The 21311-nt window shown below is 57.1% G+C and overlaps 1 protein-coding gene across 1 annotated transcript in view; it reads right to left on the reverse strand.

Annotated features, from left to right (window-relative positions):
• The window catches only part of PRDM16 (PR/SET domain 16), a 372677-nt gene that overhangs the window by 192186 nt on the left and 159180 nt on the right, over nucleotides 1-21311 (reverse strand). The window contains exon 3 of the mRNA XM_063602269.1: nucleotides 5316-5366. Coding sequence (XP_063458339.1) covers nucleotides 5316-5366 — 51 coding nt within the window. The remainder of the gene's footprint in view (nucleotides 1-5315; nucleotides 5367-21311) is intronic.

A 21311-nucleotide genomic window follows, 5' to 3' on the forward strand; every position in this document is an offset into this window, starting at 1 on the left:
AAAAGGCGGTCTGAACCTCACTCACCTCGCTGGCACAGGCCTCAGCAAAACCAAGCTTAGGGAGGCCGCAGAAAGCCTTCTAGATCCAGTACATGCCAGAGAGCCTTCTAGTTCCCATACGCACCAGCTGAGCCCGACGCATGCATAGCAGCGCCTCCTTCTGCAGCTCTGTGTTTGAGGGTCCCTCCATCTCTCCAACCACATCTCCTCCCCTCCCTACCCCTGCCCCCTACTCCCTTCCTCCCCAGCCCTCCAGCCTCCTTTAGGAGGAAAACAATACAAACAGAACACAGTAAGCCACAGGACTGGACACCGAACAGCAGTCTCCGGCTGCGTGGTGCTGTGCTGGGCTAAAAGCCTAGCGTGGCCAGGAACTCGGTATATCCTGCTCACAAAGTGCCTGGAGTCCCAGCGAGGTCCCAGCTGCGTTTAGACCTCAGGGTGTGTGGCCTCCTCCAGTAACTGCTGCACAAAAGACACTTAGCAGTTGCCTGTCTGTCTCGCTCCCAACTTCCTGGGCTCAGCAGCCATCCTTCATTAGCCCCCAGTCCCCACGGGAGGGACCCAGGAAACCTCTGGACTCCTCGTTACCAGAGGCATTTTGCCCGGGCCGGGCTATAGAAAACGCCCACCCAACAGCCCAGTGGGACAGGCCATGGTTCTAACATCCAAATAATCATTTCACAAATTATCGTCATTATCAATCAATCACCCTGTTTGGACAATGCAAGGCTGGGCTATCAGATGACTTTTATGACCTGTAGCATTTTGTACGTAATAATAATAACCGGGAGAGATTTATGGACCCATCACCGGCCCCTCTTCCGGCGGAATGACTTTATTAGCTCGATTTATTTTTGACCCTCCTCTAAGCCTCTGCACTCCCGCCCCTCGCCCTAGGGGCTGGCTGGGGTGGATGCGTTTTTTCCGAAGCTTCTGAAGGGTTTTTTTTTCCAGGTCCCCAGGCCTAGCCCTCCCATGCGAATTCACGATGTATTTATTTTTGGGAGGAGGGGGATAGAGAAGCGGAGGGGAAGAGAAAATAAAAATAAGAGAAAAGGTCACTTCCTTTTGTTTGTGTTTTCCCGTTCTGTATTAACACGTCCTTCCTTTTCAAGAGGGGGAAGGAAAACACGATAAAGTGGACAAAGGGAAAGGCTGCCGGGCCATGTTTCCCCTTTCATATCGCCAGAGATTGAATCAAAATTCTTTTAGCTGATAGCATCTCCCGGGTGGACTACACTCTTGTTAACGGATAAATTCAAGCCCTCCAGAAAGTCAAAGAATAAATTTAAGCCTTTTGCCAAATGTCTATCCTATTGGATTTTGATAAGATGGCCATTGAGCCTTAATAATGTCTTCCATCCATTTTCAGCGAGCCCTTAACACGGCTCTTGATTCGTCCCCAAAGCCTCTTCGCCCGGCCTTTTTATTACCGGCTCCGGCGGGCTCTCCAGGGAGCCGCGCGCCCCGAGTGATGGATGGACAACTCGCTAGATTATCTCCCGCAGATGTTTGCTCTCCAGGAGCCCCCGGGCTTTCCCTCTAAGTAAACAGAGACTAAATAGAGAGTCCGCTGGAGGGAGCGGTCCCAGAGGTCCCCGCACCGCGGCCAGGAAAGGCGCGACGCAGCCCGACCCACAGCCAATGTGACTTTTTGGGAAGCGCCGGTGACGCGCGCCCAGGGCGCACCAGGAGGGGCGCAGGGACGGCGAGGGCACGCAGAGGGCACCAGGGCGAGCGCACCAGAGCGAGCGCGGGCCAGCGCCAAAGCTCTGGGCTGCGCGGGCGCAAGGGCTGCGGAGTGAACGAAGGCGCAGAGGCCGGGGTGTGAGACAGAGGGAATGCGGGAGGCCAGGGCGAAGCTGAAGGGGCGCAGGAAGGACGGAGGAGGACCGTCCCCTGCGCCTGGCGGTGGCTCCGCCCTCCTGGGGTGGGGGCGGGGCTAACGGGAGGCACCTCTGTAGCGCCCACAGGAGCCAGGCCCCGCGCCACAGTCCTGGGTTCGAATCCCAGGCCTCCATACAACCCCCGGCCCGGCCGCCCTCGCCTGTAAATTCTGAGTAGAGTCATCCTGCATCCAGCCCCTTCAGAAACCTCACTCTCTGATACTTAGAATTCCTAACCGTGGCTTCCCCACAAAATATCACCTTTTCTTCAGCTCATATGCCAAGCTGCTGATTGAATTAATTAACTTCGTCACATTTCACTGAGGCAGATAAAGAACAGGAAGTGTAATCCTCCCAGAGGTGGATGAACTGAAGCCAGACACAGGAGTTGCCCACCCACAGGTCACACAGCCACCCCCGTCATGTTCCCCATGAGGTTTTTAATGTTCCCAAGTGTGCCTTTGGGTGACCCAAACTACAAAACCCCTAAACCAGAGTTCTCATCCTATAAGGAAGGACTGTACTGAATTCATCCTGAAAACAGCACCGCGGTGCGCACAGTTACGGCAGCAATCCACACATCTCACCTATACCAGTAGCTCTAAGTGGCGCATTTGTTTGCAGGGTTGGGTCTCCGTCTGGACTGACGCCCACTCGAGGGCTGTCTGTCCAGGTCTTCCTGGCCCCCGAGTCTGAAGACTTTGCCTTTGAATTTTAGCTCATGTCTCTCAGTCTCTCAGCCCCAACCCCCCCGGCTCCCCGAGAGTGCCTAGAAATGTAACTGAACGGGTCCAGTCTGAGCCCTGGGGTTAGGGATCTGATTCTTCCACCAGCATGGCCTTGGCAAACACTCGAATCCTGCAGATGCTGACGGTGTTTATTGCAGAGGCTGAAAAAACTATGAGTTGATGGCCCAGGCATCAACTGTGTGGCAGTCTCCCCCCCTCTGGTGGAGCTGTGCCTGAGGACTTGGGTGCCTCCTCCAGGCAGCCCCCAGCCCCTCGGACTGGGCCTGCAGGGCAGCGGCAGGGAGGAGCCCTGGGCTGGGGTCAGGAGGCCTGCTTGGACAGGACCGCCCACCAACGCCCCCGATGCTGGCTCTGGTACCCTGCGCTGAGCTCCCTGCAGCCGCGGCGGTGCCGTGGAGGGTCTCGTGCATCGGGTCTGCTCTGATTCCGTGGGATGGCGGAACCTGAGACTCCTCAGTCCGACCCAAGGTTCTCAACCTGCTTTCCAAGGGCCTGCGTCAGAGGGATGCCTGCTGCCCTGGGCACTTGGAAGTAGGCCCCTGGCTGGACAGCATCTCATGCCCACCCCGGGAGCCGCTCTCAAGAATGACCTTGGGCCACACTGAGCGAGACCTAATGGCCACACATATAAGACACAAAGGCAAACCCACCATGGCCCAGAGGCACAGAAGGCGGCGCCCACTTCACCCTCCTTCTGTCCTATTTCGTTCTGGTTCAGAAGCAGCCAGCACTTGCCTCCTCCGGGCCCTTTAAATCTAGACTTGACCTTTTGACCTTCTGACTTGACCCCTGTTCCTAGACCAAGCAACCCCTCCCAGCATAAACTGATCCTCTTCTAACCTCCTGCCAGGCCACCTCCATGAGGCATTCAGGAGAGGCGCAGCCAAGGAGGGCGTCTTGAAAATGTCAGACGGTCCAGGGACGCATCGGGGTGGAAAACCCAGTGATTTCAGGCTCCCTCGAGAACTTGAGGGATTGGCACTAACTGCAGGTCACTTTTTGTGGGAAGTGAAAATACTGCAGTTCTCGGAAATACAGCAGCGCTGCTTACTGTTTCCTGCTCCTCTATGTCCTTTAAGAAAATGTGAACTCATTTAAAGAGGCAGGAAAGGAGAAAGAGGGAAAGTGGAAAAGACCAGCCCTGAAATTTGCTCCATGGCACAGTCAAACGCGGGTGCAGGAAGACCTCAGGCATCCTGTGGACGGCGGGGACTGAGAGCCGACACCTTGTCCTTGGACAAAAGGACCCCAGGAGGCCAGACACAGCCACACCAGCGACGGGGAAGGACACCGGAACCAGTTCACCCAGTTTCCGGAGGCCCTTCAGCGGGTCACTGCGGGCCCAGAAAAAGTCTCCATTGCCATGCTTTCTCCAAAATCAATGTATCTGGGGTTGAACCTGGAGAGAAGGGTCAGGTCCCCCTGTGCTTTGCGGATAGCTCTGCCCAGATGGTGGGTCCCCTGTCCCTCGTAGGCAGCTCTGCCCAAATGCCTCGGCTCAGAGACTGGGAGTTTGGCAGGACTAGCACAGCACTTTCCTTTGACTTTGGGGGAAAAATGGAGTATTGATGACTTGAACACTCAGCTCAGCTTCCTAACCACAAGGCTGCCAGTACCCCTCAAGCCCATATGCTGCGTCACGGAATCCAGTTGTAATTCTGACAGAATTGTAACAGCACTCGGTAGGCACTGACTCAGCACTGGCTCCTCTGTGCCAGCAACCCCCATGGTGCACCCCGCCTCCCCCACCCGCCCCCTGCGATGCTGTCTGGGTGGGGATGTGTAAATGTGACTCTCTCTAAATTTTATCTTGCTTTAAAGCAAAGATGCCAAGCGAGAGACTGTTACTTTAATTTTACTAGAAAACCCCCCCCAAAAATAGGAGATCAGCCACCACGTGTGAGCGTGCTGTGTCTGTGGACGTCTGCGTGTGCGTGCAGGCAATGCATATCCCGTTGAAGTGGAGTTCTGGCTGCTGAACAGGTTCTAGGTTTCGGAGCTGCTTTCCAGGCCATTCCTCCTCCTGGCCGTCTGGACTGCAGTGTGCACACCCAGGCACACATGTGACTATGTGTGTGCCTCCCCAGGGCCTGTTTCTCTGCACATGGTTCTCCCTCTGGATCTGTTAGACCTAATGTGTGTCCACCAGCCGTTACCCACCACCAGTCAGCAAAGCCGTGGATAATGCCACGTGGACCCTTTTTCTCTTGCCTCGTGGTTTTGCTTATTTAAAACAATGCTTCTTTGGAAGCTACGAGTGCAGCAAAGGCTTTGTTGAATCTGCAGCCAATTTTTCCCCATATTCTTTTCATGAGAGTATCCAGCAAAGACAGTTAAATAAACACAACCTGCGTTTATTTAATTTTCCTGTCTGCATGGCCTGAAGCTTTCCCACAGGTACAGGGCTCTCCTCTGCTCTTGGGAGTTAGGAGAGTGGCGGATGGCCCTGTACCTGTGACCCAACGGCGACATGACCCCCACCTCCCCATCCCTCCTAATGACAGCAAAGCCACCGTCCTGTGCACACATCAGTCCACAGATAACACATTGCTCAGGGCCTGCCAGCAACATTCCGACTACACACTTGTTAGCTCAGGGACAGCTGGGATGGCGGTCGCCCCGCCAGGAGCTCCGAGGACGCTGGGGAGCTGAGACGGCGCAGGGTGAGCTCTCCTACCTTTTTGATGCAGCCTTCCTGGGGCGACACTTCCACGTCTGTCAGTATTTGCTGCAAAACAATTTTGAGAGGGGTTGTTAGTTTCTGATAAAACATTCTCAAGCTACACTGGGTTCTAAATGGTGGGGGCAGAACCACTGTCCCCAAAAGTCACAGGGTGGGACCCAGTGGCTTCTCCACAGCAGGAAATGAAGGGTTCCATTGATCACAGGTATCCCTTCTTCCAGCAGAGGCTCCCCCAGTCACCGAGGACTCCAAGCGCCCCCCAGGGACTTCACCTCCCTGGAAACACTGCACTCCAGGGATGGAGACACACTGTGTAGCTCACTCTGGCCCTTTAGTGGTTGGGTGGGGACCCAGGTCAAGGCATCTCAAGGTGAGCCACTCATATTATTTATGAGAACCATCTGGGAGGAGCGCATGGACACCCTGGATGGTGAACAGACTCTATTTTTGTTTCCTCCAAGTTCCACCGGCGAATCACACCATGTGTATTTAGACGTAACTTGGCCTAGGTTGTGCCTGGCCCTGGACAGGTGAGAGACAGCGAGGTGCAGTCCCTGCCCTCCGGGGGCTTACAGTCCAGCTCAGGAGGCAGAGGTCGGGGGGAGCTGGACTCTGCCCAGCGGTCCCAGGAGACAGCGGCGGGCGGCCAGAGCCAGGGGCAGAGGTCAGCCAGTGCCCTGCGGAAGGGTGGCTTGGTGGGTGCTGGAGGGAGAGGGAGCTCATGCCATTTCTTTGCTTCCTCTTTTTTTTTTTTGGCAAATCAGAGGTGGGAGTGTTTTAACTGGCTCTTCACTCCCATCCAGATCCCTGGGAGGGGGATGTCCCCCATGGCTTTTGGAGGAAACTTCTTAAAGGAAACGGAGCTAAGGCAGAAAAGCCGCTGTGCCTAGTGCCATGCAGGTGCCCGGGGTGGCCACTGAGGACCCCCAGCAGGGGGCTGTGGGCCACACAGGAGCTCCCGCCCCCTCACCCACGTGTGGACAGAGGCCGAGACAGGGAGGCTGGAGTGGGCCAGCAGTCGGCTCGTTCTTCCTCCCAGGTCGCTCGAGCCGGAACGTTCTTTGGCTCTGGAGAGCATTTCGCCGGGTGTCTCCTCTTAAAAGCCACCAGGCTGCACTCCAGAGTGGCGGCGTCTCAGTGACCCATCCCAGAGTGCTGTCTGTGCTAAGCAAACTGACAAATGAGCTCTAGAAATTGGATTTTTCCCTTCTGGACCCAAAGTGGCCATGCACCGTCGAGTATACGGAAACCGCAACGTTGTTTCCATAAGAATAGAAACCAAGATTGAAACTGATACTTGAAAAATAAAACGAGAAAATGATGCTCAAGCCAAAGATTTTCTTTCCCCTCCCCTTAATATTACATGATGGCTTTACAAATCCTAAGGACGGAGCACAGCAGCACAGCGTGCCTGCCAAGGTGCAATTGACGAGCTGGCGTTCCCAGTCACAGTGGGGCCCAGCCCCATCGCCTTCCGGGTCACCCTGCGCTAATGTGAATGGCAGTGATGGCTGCTAGATTCAGGCACCTAGATGGGCTGCGTTTGGAAGAGGAGAAGGCCTTAGTAGGGCGTGACCTGCCTGCGGGGCCGAGGCGTGCTGGAGGCAGAGCTCGAGGAGCTGCTCAGGTGGAATCTCTCCTCACTCTGGATGCTGGAGGACCGTTTGGCCGTCCCAGGTCTGGTGAAAGGGATGCCCCGTCCCAGTGGTGGCGCTGGAGCTCTCGAGAGTAGAAGGACAGATCCCGCCGTAGTGAGCCGCCCCGGGCAGAGAAACTGTGGATCTTGTTGCCAGTTAAAGGCTGGGCTGAAACCCGAACCAGGGCCTCCCCAGTCCTGCCTGCTGCGTGAGGCGCGTCCAGGAGTGAGATGCTGTTTGTATCTCTCTGGCATTTGCGGCGAAGTCACTGGCACCTGTGCAGACACCACCAGCGAGAGGGCCCTGCCCTCCCCGCCCTGTCCTGCCAGTACCTGCTCACAAACCCACGTACCCACCCAGAGCCCACAGGGGCCTGGCGCTGGCCTGGGAGCATTTGGTGGCCTCTGGGCATTTTCCGGGAGGCTCCCTCCTGTTCCCAGTGGGAAAGTGCATGCCACGGCCCATTCAAGCCATTCCCACGATCACTCCCAGGCAGGGTCAGCCCAGGAGCCCCCGTTAACACCACAACCTCACATTCGGAGGGGGCTAGCGTGACAGCCCTCCAGCCACCCACCGATGCCACCCTGGGCCTGCTGTGGCCTCAGATGCATAGCCTCTCAGGTGGGGGCCGCCCTCCCTCTGTCCACGCTGCTCTCTGCTGGGCGCCCACCGTTCCTGCTGTGGCCACCTGCATTTTCACTTGCACTTTTGGTCGCCTGATCTTCCTGTCTCCCTGCCCTCCGAGTGTCCGGGTGGGATGGAATGCCCCCATAAACCCATCCGTCACGCCATGCGGAGGCCCTTCTTGCCTTTCTGGCGGAGTCTGACGTGGGCTTGGTCCGTGCGTGGGCTTGGCCAGCACTCCTGCTCCCCGGAGCTTGTCATCAGGTGGGGACGCAGAGACGGATGCTCCAACACCGGCCCCAATAGTTGAAGGCGTTACATGCGACGCACTGACCAGGAGGGCCCAGTCATACCGTGTGGCATCAGGAGGTGGGACCTGGCCAGCCCCGGGGTGGTGGTGGGGGCAGCTGCCACAGCTGCTGGGCTCCCGGCTGTCTCTCTGGATCCTCTGGGCACGGGGCCTGGGCCCCCTTCGGGCCGAGGGTGTGGGCTGCGGAGGAGTGTGGTCACCCCGGAGCCCAGCGTGGAACCACGGAAGAGCCGCACAGGGGCAGAGCCCTCCCCAGCTGCCCTGCACCCCGGGAAGAGGAAACCGGCGCCCGATGGCAACAGAGAAAGAAGCGGCCTCCTGCAGGCAGGGCGCTGGGGCCTGAGCCGCGTTCCGGGACCGCCTGCCCCATCTCGCAGCCCGCCTTGGCAGCTGTGAACACCACGGACTCCGCCTCTTCACCCGCTGCTGACCTCGGCTGGAAAAATGGCGGGACGCGCTCCCCGGCTCCCCCAGCCTCGCCTGAGCCGCCGCTCAGCTGAAAACGCTCTTTATTTTGCCTGCTGGGCCCTCAGCACACGCGCCGCTGGCTCCTCGATTGCTGGCAGCGGCCGCCGCGCTCTCAACCTCTCCGCACCCCGGCACAAGCATTAGGTGTGTTTGATTAAGCGTTTTAGCCAAAAAAGCGAGGTCTGACCTCTGGCATTTAGCTTCTCTCACGGGTTCCAGCGCCAGGATTTAGCTAAGTGGGGTTGGTCAGAACCTCTTTTCTGACTCTTAAAATAAATACCCTCTGTTCTCCAAAAAGTCAGCAAAGAGGCCACGTACGCAGAGGCGCTTAGGGCTCTGGAGTTCTGGCGCGGCCCCAGGGGGGCTCAGCTTGCTGTGTGGTGCCACAAATGGATCCCAGAAGGTTTCTCTCCCGTCAAAATTATCTGTTATTAAAGTATCTGAGAACCTAACTAAGGAGGAAACCCAGAGTGAGCCCCGGCCACGGAGCTGCTTCCAAACCAGCGGGAGGTGGACGGAGCCCGGTGCAGAGGAGGCTGAGGCCCATGAGGGACCCCAACACTCCGCTTTACCCACCCCTTGCTCTCGGCATTGAGAGCAAACCTTCTCTCTCTAACCTACTTCTCTTTTCTTTCTTCTTCTTCTTTTTCTGTTTTTTTTTTTTTTTTTGAAACAGGGTGTCTCACCCAGGCTGGAGTGCAGTGGTGCAATCATGGCTCACTGCAGCCTCAGCCTCCTGAGCTCAAGCGATCCTCTCAACTCAGCCTCCTGAGTAGCTGGGACAACAAGCACACCACCATCCCGGCTAATTTGTTTTATTTTTTGTAGAGATGGGGTCTCACTATGTTGCCCAGGCTGGGACTCCTGGACTCCAGCAATCCTCCCAAAGTTCTGTGATTATAGATGTGAGCCACCATGCCCAGCTCGGCTCTAACTTTCCTTTCTTTTCTTTCTTCTCTTCTCTTCTCTTCTCTTCTCTTCTCTTCTCCTCCTCTCCTCTCCTCTCCTCTCGTCTCCTCCTCTCCTCTTCTCCTCTCCTCTTCTCTCTCTCTCTCCATCTTTCCTTCCTCTCTCTCTCTCCTTTTCTTTCTTTCTTTCTTCTTTACTTTTCTTCTCTCTCTCTCTCCCCGCCCACCCCCAGCCTCCAGGCTAGAGTGCAGTGGCTCGATCAGCTCACTGCAACCTCGACCTCCTGGGCTCAGGTGATCCTCCCACCTCTGCCTCCCAAGTAGCTAGGATTAGAGGCATGCTCCACCATGTCTGGCTAATTTTTTGTATTTTTTGTAGAGACAGGGTCTCACTATGTTGTTCAGGCTGATTTCTAACTCCTGGGCTCAAGCAATTCTCCTGCCTTGGCCTCCCAAAGTGCTGGGATGACAGGCGTGAGCCACTGTGGCTGGTTCTAACCTACTTTTCTTTCTTGCCCATTTCTGAAGTAGCTTCATTGGACCCAAAGATGTGGGTCTGAGTCTAGAACCTGCTAAAAGCTGATTCCAAGGCCTCTTCTCCCTGAAGAAGCCCGTATGGGTGGAGTCGGGGGGTCAGGGTTGTCTATGCAGGGCACCCAGGGGCATACAAATGGCAAGGCTGATGGAGCTGTCTACAACCTCCACATCCCATCCAGGCTCCAAGCCTCACTCTGCTCACTGCTGGGAGACTGTGGGGTCGAGGGGCTCAGGGTTCTGCTGGACACACAGTCCGGGCAAAGGTCTTGGTGGTCAGCAGCTTCAGCTTCCATGCGGCCCACACGTTCAGCAGGGTTTTACACCCAACTAAACAGTGCCCCTGGCAGGGCTGGAAGCTGATGACCAGGCCACACTGAGCCTCCACATCTCAGGGTCATCTTACTCTCGGAGAGGAATGTCCACGGCCACCCACACATCCTCCCTTTCTGAGCAGATGGAGTTTTTAAAGAACAAATCTCATTCTTAATTTTCTTTTCCAAATGGAAGCCGTGGGTGCTGCCAATTTCCCTGGTGTAAATGTTGCATCAAGGTGATGGCAATGGTGAAGCCAGTCATAACAGCAGCGGGTCATTTTTTGGGGCCCTGCCGCATGTGGGGGGCCTGTCCCAGGCACCGCAGACGCAGACCTCCTCCTCACAACCACATGTGGGAAGCAGGAACCAGCAACGCCCCTGCTGTGTAGACGGGAAACAGGGGCTGCAGAGTTGAGGTGACCGGGCAGATGTGGAGGAGCTGCTCAGGGCGGCGCCCGCACTCGAGTCTGGGCCTCCTGACTCCAGGAGTGTGCTCCGGCAGGACAGAGGCCTCCGGGTGGATGCCTCGGCAGGAAGAAGACAAACGCCAGGCCCTTCCACCCGGGACTTGCACCTGAACCCCGGCCAGGACTCTCTCCACGGCCAAGCTCCCTCCGGCCGTGTGGGCTCCAGCAAAGCTGGGCGGCTTCCCGTTGGCAGCTCCCGCAAGAACCGTGAAAGGCGGTTAGTCGCCGGCTGCCCCGCCTCTGGCTCGCAGAGCAAAGACTGCACTGGTGTTGACACAAACCCTTGCGCTCTCAACCGGGAGTAGGGTAATATTTATTTATTTTTTGCATTAAAAAAATCAGCTTGGCCGTGTTTGAGCTACAGAAATGATTTTTTTTAAAGCTCCTTGGACACTGCTTTTAGCTTTTATGCCTAAACAGATACTTCTCAGTTCCTTCAAGTGAGATCCATCCAATGAATGGAGGCTCTCTCTTTACTCCTAAGAAAAATATTTATACAGTCAAGTACGGCACAGAAAAGGACCCTGGGCTCTGGAGAGCCCGTCCCGAAATGCACAGAGGTCTCTACGCCGCTGTTTACACTCCCAGCCACCACCTCCCTCACTCCTGCCCTCCACATCCCCTGCCCCCACCACCAAAGGCCTTCCCAAGCCTCCCGCGTTGGGCCCTGTCATCAGGGGTTGGCCTGGGGTTCCGCATGAGAACCCCGCAGGCCTGTGTGACAGGAGGGAACGGCCCCTAAGCCCTACCTTCCAAACCCTCTTTGGCCAATGAGAGAAGCCAGGCCACTCTGCTTCCAGGGCCCCGAGCAGGGAACAGCACTGGGATGCAGCATCTTCGCCCCCAACCCCACGGGACCCAAGCTCCAGGCAGGCAGCATCTCCGCTGACCTGGTGAGATGGGGCCTTGTGCTTTGCTCCGGCCACAAGCAGTCTGCTGGAGCCAGCAGACTTCAGTGCACGCCCAGTGATTTTCTCTCGACCTGCAGGGCTGCCACCGCCTGGCCCTGCCCCGCCCGGCCAGCAAGGCCTTGAAGACCCAAAATCTGGGCATGGCCTGCTTCTCTTTCTGATGTTCCAAGAACACTCTGTTCGCTGGCAGCCCCGCCTGTGAGCGCTGCCCCTTGGCCTGGACACACCGCCTGGACAAGGCTGGCCCCGCGCGCATCTCCCTTCCTGTGGGATGGTTGAATGGGCACTGCTCCTCCTCTCCCTGGCCCCCGGGAGCAGGCTCCACACCCCTTCATGTCCTCATTTCATAAGTGGTATTGAGCACCTTTGGTCTACACTGCCCCACAGAGAGTGCCTTGGAGACATTTAAAAAATACGGAAACAGTATTTAGTCCAGAATTCGCTACTCTGGGGCAGACACAATGGGTAGGACCCACCCTGCCTTCCACAGCAACATCAACACGAGGAAGAGGAAAGATCTCCAAGTCTGGGAGCTGAGGTCCTCTTGGGGGTGGGGTCCCGAAGTGGGGGTGGGAAGCCCAGGAGGTGATGGGGCTGGGAGTGAGGCAGCATATGCACAAAGGTGTTAGCAGGGGGCAAATGGGCACCCCAGAGACGGAGGAGCCCTGGGGTTGGGAAGCCTGGGGGGAGCTCTGCCATGGCCCTTTGAGGACCAGGCTGAGGGATTTCACTCAGGCAGGGGCTCTCGGATGGAGGCAAGAAACAGACGACGGGGGCATGGGGTGTGGAGGAGGGATAGTTCGCAGGAAGGGTGGCTTCCTGTGTGCACGGGCCCCCAAGGGGTCTCCCTCCTCATGTCTGCTCGGAGGAGCATGTGGGGGTCTTTCCTGCTGACCCAAGTGTGGGGCCCCGCAGTGGGCTCCATCCGGCCTGTGCCCCCCAGCTTCCTCCATTTGCTAGGACCTGTCTAGCGCTCCTCACACAGAGAAGGAGGCTGCCCAGGACAAGAGGCCTCCATGGTGAGGTGGAGGGCCAAGGGCCAGGCAGGCCAGGCTCCGCACTGGGTACTTGGCCCCCAATAATGCATGTAAACCCCAGAACACACCCACGAGCAAGGCTATGGCTTCCTGCTCTGTGCAGAAGAGGAAGGGGCTCAGAGAGGTAAAGTAGCCTCCCGAATTTGACAGCAGGGGAGCGCTAACCCGGGCTCACCCTGGATTCACATGGGCCCTGCCAAGATCAAGGTGAGTGGACCCTGAGGAGGTGGTGCATACCGAGGGCAGGGCTGGGCAGCCCCTTTTCCCAGGGAAGCCTGAAGATACACAGGTGTGGACCAGCCCCGGCCCCCAGCCCAGGTCACCCAGGCACCCACCGGCGTGGGGCCCATGGCCACAGCCCAGCTTGCTGGTGAAGTACCCAGGAGGCCCCACTCCCTTCCAGCCCTCAAGCTGCCCTGTGAGGACTCACGTTCCTCTGCCCACCTCATTGCCAATGCGGTGGTCAGACAAGCGCCCCCCAGGCCATTAGCAAGTTTGTGGTCCTTGACCTGGAAGTCACAGGAGCCTCTCAGAGGACGAGGCTGCTGGAAGCCCTAGGGTGGGGGTCCTGTCTCTCTCTCCAACTGCTCCTGGCCTGGGAAGCCACCCCCCGCCAGGCCTCTCCAAGCCTCCTTCCCAGCCCCAGGGGCTGTGGGAGACAAGGAGGCACTGTGGGGTCCCCCTGGCCTGCCCCGGCTGTGACCTTGCTCTGCCCTCTGCCTCTAGCACCTTGGGGCACAAGGTAGAGTTGGGGGCAGGGCTGTAACTGACCACCTGCCCTGGGGCTGCAGTTGTCTGGGGAGGGTGGTGCCTGCAGGGATGCCTGCTCTCTGGATACTGCCCCCGCCATGCTATCCCTTTCCAGAGAGGAGAGAGTGCAGGTTACCACGTTCAGACCTTCCCAAACTTCCGGAATGCTTGGGCCATTCCAGCCACAGCTTTGAATTCTCCACCAAGCCAAAGACGCAGCTCCTCCACCACACAACCCCCCCTCCCCCGCCATGCTCGATGGGCTGCTCCAGATCTCAGAGCTCCGCCCCACACAGGCAGGACAGCCCTTTCCAAATGAGGGGCCCGGGGGAGATCTGACCCAGCCTGAGATTCCCTGGAGCAGGGCAGGCTTCCGGGGTCTACATGGCAGGGACCCCCCACACCCTGCCCCCGCCATCCTGGACTCACGGGCGCTCTTTCCCCCGTGTCAGGCGGAGCTGGGGAAGGCCTGTTGTTCCTGGGCCTGGGAGCCCCTGCTGATGGAGCAAGGTGAGAGCGGGTGGGGGTGACCTGGTGTGGGGACTGGCAGGAGGCTATCAGCCCCTGGGGCGCAGGCTCCAGAGCCCTTTCTCTGCCAGGCAGCGGGGCGAGCGGGAAGGATCTCTGCAGGCCCCTGTCCCCGAGCACAGGGGTGTCCAGCATTGCTTCTGGCCCTCTGTGGACACCTTCCTCCTTCTGCTTCCGGAAGATTGATGTCCCCAGGGGAAGGGAATGTAAATCATAAAAGCAGGTGACATGTGGCCCTCGCGATCAATGGCTCATGAAGAGCCATCACTTCCAGCATGAGAAAGGGAAGCAGCGGCCAGTCCAAGAGCCTCCCGTAGCCAGCTCAGGAACTGGACACGCACGCCCTGGAAATGAGGAGAAAAATCTGCAAGGCTGTTTGTTCCTGGAGCTGGTCTCAGAGCTTCCGAGGGCCTGGGTTCTAGAAGATGAAAGCCAAGGCCTGGAGCGGCTGGGCGGTCTCGCAGGGCTCGGTAGGGGGCTCTGGCTGGGACGCCAGTGGAGCCGATCCCAGGGACACCCTCTGCACTCTGCAGCTTCTGTGCTGGGAAGGTGGTGTTGAAGCTGATGGTTCTAAGTGGACGGCAGGTGACCTTGACCCAACCCACTCACACTTTATTTCTCCACCAACTTTCATCAGAGCCCTGCAGCCTGGAAAAGGATGGCCAGCCTCACTTCAGAGCTGCCCAGTTATTACAGGCAGGCCCGTCCTCCCTCCTGGATTAGACGCCCCTTTAGGCCAAAGGTGGGTGTCAGGCACCATCACGGCCCCTCCGAGCAGGAACACAAGGGAGACCCCACGTGGCATTTACCGAATAATAAATCGTGAGTCAGTGAGTGGAAAATGGGAGCTCTCCTTGTAGAATTTACCGAGCTGCTACATGGTCATGTTCACCTGGGCCGGGCCCCTGGGAACCAGGCCGTGGCCTGTGGGTGGGGGGTGGGGACTGGCACAGTCACGGTGGGGCCCGGTCATCCAGCCTGCGGGGGCCCTATGCTCGGGGTGGCTCTCTGACTATGGGGCTTAGGGAAGCTGCCCTGGCCACCCTGACAGGCTCAGGGCCTCTTGCTGGACCAGGCGTCTCGGGCAGGCGGCTAGAAATCAGATACCCGGGCCTCGAGGCACAGGGTTCAGCTCCCGCCTGTCTTGCGGCTGCTTGGCCTGGAAGTGGCCTGGCGGGGGCAGCCTGGGGAGTTGAGGATGGACCTGAACTGCTGGGGCGGGGACAGCTCCTTTGTGCAGGCTCCGTGTCAGGGCCCCGGGGACAAGAGGACCGACCTGTGGCCAGGACTGTCTGGATTTGAGCACTGAAAGCCCCTGTCTCGGGAAGCCCCTCTGTTGGTGACCATACTGGAGAGGAAGCATCAAAGCTACCGCAGAGGAAGGCCCCCAGAACAGGGGGATGAGTCAGGGAAGAACCCTGAAGACGAAATCAACACGGCAGTCCCATGCCCGGGTTCCAAGAGCCCAAGCCCTGAACACACTCCCAGGACACTGGGACCGACCCAATCGCAAACCCCGAAAGTCACATCCAGCCTGGTGGGAGCGCCAAGGAGCCGAGGGCTCCAGGCTCAGCCAAGACAAATGGAAGGGGAGCAGCGGGCCCTGTGCCCATCCTCCAGCAGCCACTCCCACCCGCAAGAGGCCATCTCAACAGTCTCCCAGAGTTCATAGAATTTCCCCCCACCTTTTTAAAAAAAAAAAAAACAAAAACCAACACTTTATTGCGGTATGATTGGCATATAAAAAGCTGTTGATATTTAATGTAGACAACTTTATGAGCCTGGAGACGCAAGAATGCACCAAGAAACCATCGCCACGATCCACACCATAAACCCATCCATCACCTCCAAAAGCTTGCCCTGCCCTCTTCATTCATCGTTAGTTTATTTTGTGATGGGACAATCTAACGTCGGCTCTCCTGTGTTAGTAAAGTTATGTAGGCAACAGGGAGGCTGCTGAAGGAGGCTACTGCAGGCCTGCTGGGCAGAAAGGACCAGGCCAGGCTGGCCGCACTCACAGGGGCAGGGAGAAGGATGCTGGCGGAATGGTTTTCCATCTTCCAAAGGCCAGTGTCTGTGAGCAGGGGATGTTCCATGCTCAGCCTGAGCCCTTTGCGCCCCAGGACAGATTCCGCTCACTGTGAGTGGCAGCGGCAGGAGGGGACCCCAGCTCCGGCGGGTGCGCTGTGCCTTCCCCCAATCACTTAAACCAACACCAAACTCTGCCATTGCAAACCCCGAAGTGGCCGTCCTGACTCACATCTGAAAGATGTGCCCTCCCAGGTCCACTGCTGGCCATTTTCCACCCTGCTTCTGAAAATGCCGATGGTCCCTCCCCCACACCGACGACGCAGGAGGTGCTAGGCACTGCGCGGCCACCGGCCACCCCCACCCTGGGCAGGGGGCAGCTGCTGGAGGCTCCCTCACTGGCACTCCTCCAGGGCAGCCCGGTGGGCTCTGTACCAGCATCTCCCCAGGGAGCTTCGCTTTCCACGGGGAAAATAAATCACAGGATCAATGATCAGTTCTATACGAACATTTATCTTTTATCTCAACCCTTTTTAGTTATAGAAATGACCTGGAAATTGACAGAATCATATGAATGCACTTCCACCTGACTCTGCTGATTGATCCCTCGTTTATTAAGGTAATTCTTAATAATCATAAGTGAATAAGAAGGATCGTAGATCTCCTGGTAACAGCGCCTGGGTCACATGTGTGTTTGAAAGCCCCAAGACCCAGGACTGGGCGGGAGAATCTGACCTCCCCAAAGTTGGGCTCTTCTCTGGCTACGACACCACTCATTGAGGTTTGGGAAACCTTTCAAGATCCGAAAGTGGATCCATATCCAAGCAGAATATGGAATTTTAATTCCCTTAAAAATGGCAGGCAGCACCTTTCTGGGGATGGAGGAAGCAGAAGCAGCTGCCAGTGTCACTACCCCTCTTGGCCCTTCCCTGATCAAATTCAGTCTTTCTCTCATCCTTGCTTGTCATGCATCCCACTTACTCATGAAGCAAGCATTTGTGGACTCGCATTTCTGAGTTCCACAAACTTGCAAGCCAAGGAGGCCAGAAGTACAATTGTTTCCCGTTGTATTTTATTCCTGATTGAAATAAAATAACAATGATAATAATAACAGCTAATATGCTAGCTCTGCCAAAGGTGTCACTGCATCATCCTATTTAATGCTTGAAATAATCCTACAATAATCCCCATTTACACCTGAGAATGCTGAGGCTCAGAGAGGTTAGGTTAAGTCGTCCAATGTCACAGGGCCAGCAAGTGGCAGAGCTGGGATTCAAACTCAGGCCTTGCAGCTCCACCGGGCATTATCCGAGCCATTCGCTTATTTGGCCTCCCTTGAACTGGTTCCATTTGGAGAAGTGAGGGAGGTGGATCGGCGGGAAGGGAGAGGGAGATGAGGAATGTTTCTCTCACATAAGGAATGTTTCCAATCTGTTGCAGGGACAACACACAGAGGCCCGAGCTCCTGGGTGTCGGTCGCAGCTGCCTGCGAACTCGAGACCACCGTGCGTGAAGGCAGCGGGAGGCAGAGCGTCACCAAACAAGACTGCACGCTTTCCTAATGGGACCCAATGACAGGAACAGCTGCAGCGAGGAATTCCGGGCTGATCTGCTGGGAAAAACTGGCCACCTCTGGAGTCTTGCAACGTCCATGCAACTGTGGCTGCAGCCGGGACCCCCCAGGGTCCAGCTTTACTCTCTTGGGGCGGAGTTAGTGGAGAAGCTGAACCAGGAAGGCCTGGCAGGTGAAAGGCTGCCCGCTCTGCCCGTGATTTCCAAGTAACCTCCCGGGGTCCCACGTCTGCATTTCCAGGCCATACCAAGTCCAGGGACTGCCCAGCCTTGCTGAGACGTGGGCAGACGTACGGCCAAGGCCACCTGCCCTGGAGGATGCCTTCAGGGGCTCCCTGACCAACACGGAATGTTCCTCCGACCTTCCTTCCTTCTGGTGCCTTTCACAGAGCTGGGAAGGGCTGCAGAAACCAGGCAAAGAATCATGGGCTCCAAGCCAGCGCTTCCCATTCTGAGTCCCAGAAACACTTCTCAGCCCCCGCATCCCCTGGGTTGAGCAGTCTCGACGCCCTCATCTGTGAAGCGGGAGGCAGATGCCCCAGGGGGACGGCCTTGACCGCTGTCCCTGACGACGGAGAAGGGGAGACGGCCTTGACCGCTGTCCATGACAACGGGGAAGATGCAAACAGCAACGCTGCCTGGCCAATCACTCACTTATTTTCAGCATGAGCACACAAATCGTGATGGCGCTCAAGACGTAACCGCCCGTTTTCAAGACTGCCACGACTCACGGACCAAAAGCCTGTTGTGGCGATTAACCTAGTAAGGGTGATGGAAGGATGGGCGGCTTTTACATGTATGAAGGGTTGTAAAAATAAACAAAAACGTGTATGGGACGGAGGTCACACGGGACACAGAAAGCCTAAATTATACATGATCTGGCCTTTTACATTGGAGGCACATTGACCCCGGCCCACGGCAGAGACACCACGGCTCCAAGGAGGACGGAGATAAGAGGGCACTCATGTCCTTGGGTAGCCAGTCCAGCTGCCAGCAGAGAGGCGGGGACGAGCCTTCCCCAGCCTCTCTCCAGGAATGGGAGGCTTCCATGAGCAGAGGTGGCTCATCTGTCCCTGCTCCCTTTGCTCACACCTGCTCCCAACACCAAACGGCCAAGGCAAAACCCCAAGCAGAGGAAATACCATAAGGTTGTCACTTCGAATGCCTCATGGTGCCCGAGGCTGCAGTGCGGTCCCACCAGGCAGGTGTGGGGAAGGAAGGTGCACAGGCACCACACAGCCAGCGAGACAGGCAGGCAGGGCTGCTGGGAACACCCAATCCTGGGGACAGCTGTCCTGCCTCGCCCCAACCGGGGCTGCGTCGGAGCTGCCTTCTCAGCTGGAGCCTCCCACGGGGAAAGGTGGTGTGGATGGGAAGCAGCCTGAAACGGCTGTTCATTTATATTTTTCTTATTTTCCTCCTGTTTGTTTTCCAACAAGGAGAAGCACACGAACTTGCCACAAGGGAGATCCCCAAACCCTCAGAATGTCAATTTCCATCCACACAACTTCCCTGGATATTCCACCTCCTCTGGGATGGGGAAGGGTCTCTTCTCTGGGGCAGATCTGGTGGCCGTGAGTCCGGCGCTAACTGAGCTTCTTGTCTGGATGACTGCAGAGTCTCACTCCATTGCTGCCCCAAGGACTCGTCCCAGGAGGCTGGGAGTGGAGTCCTAGTGCAGAAAGGCCTCCGTGAGACCTAGCAACATCCAGGAATCTAGAACGGCCATCTAGTTGGCACCCTTGCCTGGCCTTGTGGAGAGCCGTCGGGCAGGTCAGGGATGGAGCAGCGGTTGCCAGTGGAGGCCAGTCTGTCTCTCTTGAGGCCCTCGGCTAGACAGCACACTGGGTGCCCGAAAGCATCCTCTAGTGATTTCATCTCACAGTGACCCTGTAGGGGTCCAGGGACCCCAGAGAGCTGCAGGGGGATGCGCGTTCCTCCTTGGGCCACAGCGATGCATCCGAAGCACACAGAGTGTTCATGCAAACTAAACGCGGGCGCCAGGGCAGCTGCTTTTGGTCCCGACACCTGCACGGAGCTGCAGCTTTATTTTGCACCATCTTTCCTTGCTTTCTAACAAGTCACTGAAACAAGGGCAGAGACCCTGCTCTAAGGAAGAGAGCAAACCACTCTCCCTCCCGCCCGTGTCTGAGAACGGAGCCTGGGCCAGGGGCTCCTCTGGGGGCTGCTCCTGCCTGCTGTCCATGAGCCTCAGAAAAACAGACACACCTGCTCGCCTCCTGTCTTTTTTTTAGCCCTAAGATAAGAAGAAAGAGACCCTTAAGGTTTCCCTGGTTTGTCTCCAGCTGTAGGAGGTCAGCACGGACAGCAGGTTCAGTGACCAGGCTCATGGGCTGCAAGTGGCTGGGTGGGACTGGGATCCGATCCGATTCTGCCATCCTGCCTGTGAGGCTTGGAATGTACATCCTGTGGCTTGGAGGCCCTGACAGGGAAGATGGGAGGTGGCGCTTTGATTCTCAGCTATGCCGTGTGGCTGTCAACAAACATGACAAGGTCACCATCTGTCTGCAGGATGGACGGAGAAAAATGTCCTTTATTAGTGCAGGAGAAAGACAGGGGCATGGGGGTGAATGTGCTTCCCAGGCCACCTAGGGGAGGCCGGGGAGGGGCCCCCGGGGCACCTGCAGGTGTCGGCACCTCTTGCCCGATCTCACAGTCCTCCCTGACTGCTTCTGTGCTGGACTGTGGGTGAACAGTGCTCCCAGGGACACCTGTCCACCCAGCCCGTGTGTGGGTAACGGTGGCCCTGGGGGAATATCCACCAGTCAGTAGCGGAAGAGGCGCCTTCGTCTCGCCATGACCCTGGGCTCCTCCCTGGCCACTTGCTCCATGGATGCAGGAGGGTTGTGTTCACGGTGCCCTGGGGAGGTGCTCTGCCCAAGTGGCTTTAGAAACCGGCACCTTCCCGCCTGCAAAGGCATTCACCCAGGAAGGCTCATCTTGAAGAGCTACAGAAATAGTCTCAGACACAGTTACTTAAACTTTATTCTTAGGGCTGGGAGAGCTGTTCCGCAGTGTGATTTATTTGCTCTTCCCAAGGACTGAAAAGAGGGGTGAGGTTGCCGGCTGTGAACCAGGCAAGCCTGTGGGAAAGCGCTGCCCATGGTGGTGATGGCTCAGCGCGTCCCGTTCAGAGAGAGAGAGATAGAGGGAGAGAAAGGAGACCCCATGGCAGGAGGCCTGGGAAGCTGGGTGGACAGTGCAGGTGGATGGGCAGAGGGATGACAGAGGGTCTCACCTGCAGAACTAGGTGGTACTGGTTCTGGAGGGATGGGCCATGGCGAGGAGCCCCCAGCTCATGAGGGATGATATGTACAGGCCGAAGCCCTGCGTTCCACAGCTGGGGCAGCTGCAACGTTGTCGAGGCAGTGGGGAGAGGGCAGGGAGACTACACAGCCCTCATTCAACTTTATGCCCATCTTGGACTCCCCTGAGCCTGGCACAGGTCTTCCTCCCTGGGGCTGGCCCAGAGCTCCCTTTGGGCCACAGGAGACCAACAGCGTTACTCTGAGAGGCGCACAAAAACTGCTTTCTCTTGACCTCCATTTCTGTTAGCTTTGTGTAGCCTCAAGTAATTAATTCTGGTACATTCCTGTACTTAACAAACAGAATTTTCTGGGGGTGGGGCTGCCTGGGGTGTGCAGATTCACCTGTGCACGTTCAGGCAGAAAACGGTGGGATCCTGTTCCACTTTCAAGGCGTCTCGTTTATCGCGAGTGAACGCAGGTGCATCCCATCCTCGGTTTGCTTCTCTTTTCTGGAAAATGCTTTGTGCTTTTCCAGGCTTCAATCCCGGGAAGGACACACACTGGACACATCCCTCTGGGGACTCTCTTCAGAAGAGGGAGGACCCCTGCACACTCAATCAGTGCTGCCAA

The sequence above is a fragment of the Pan paniscus genome, chromosome 1 (genome assembly GCF_029289425.2).
Source record: "Pan paniscus chromosome 1, NHGRI_mPanPan1-v2.0_pri, whole genome shotgun sequence".
In the NCBI taxonomy this organism is placed as follows: domain Eukaryota; kingdom Metazoa; phylum Chordata; class Mammalia; order Primates; family Hominidae; genus Pan; species Pan paniscus.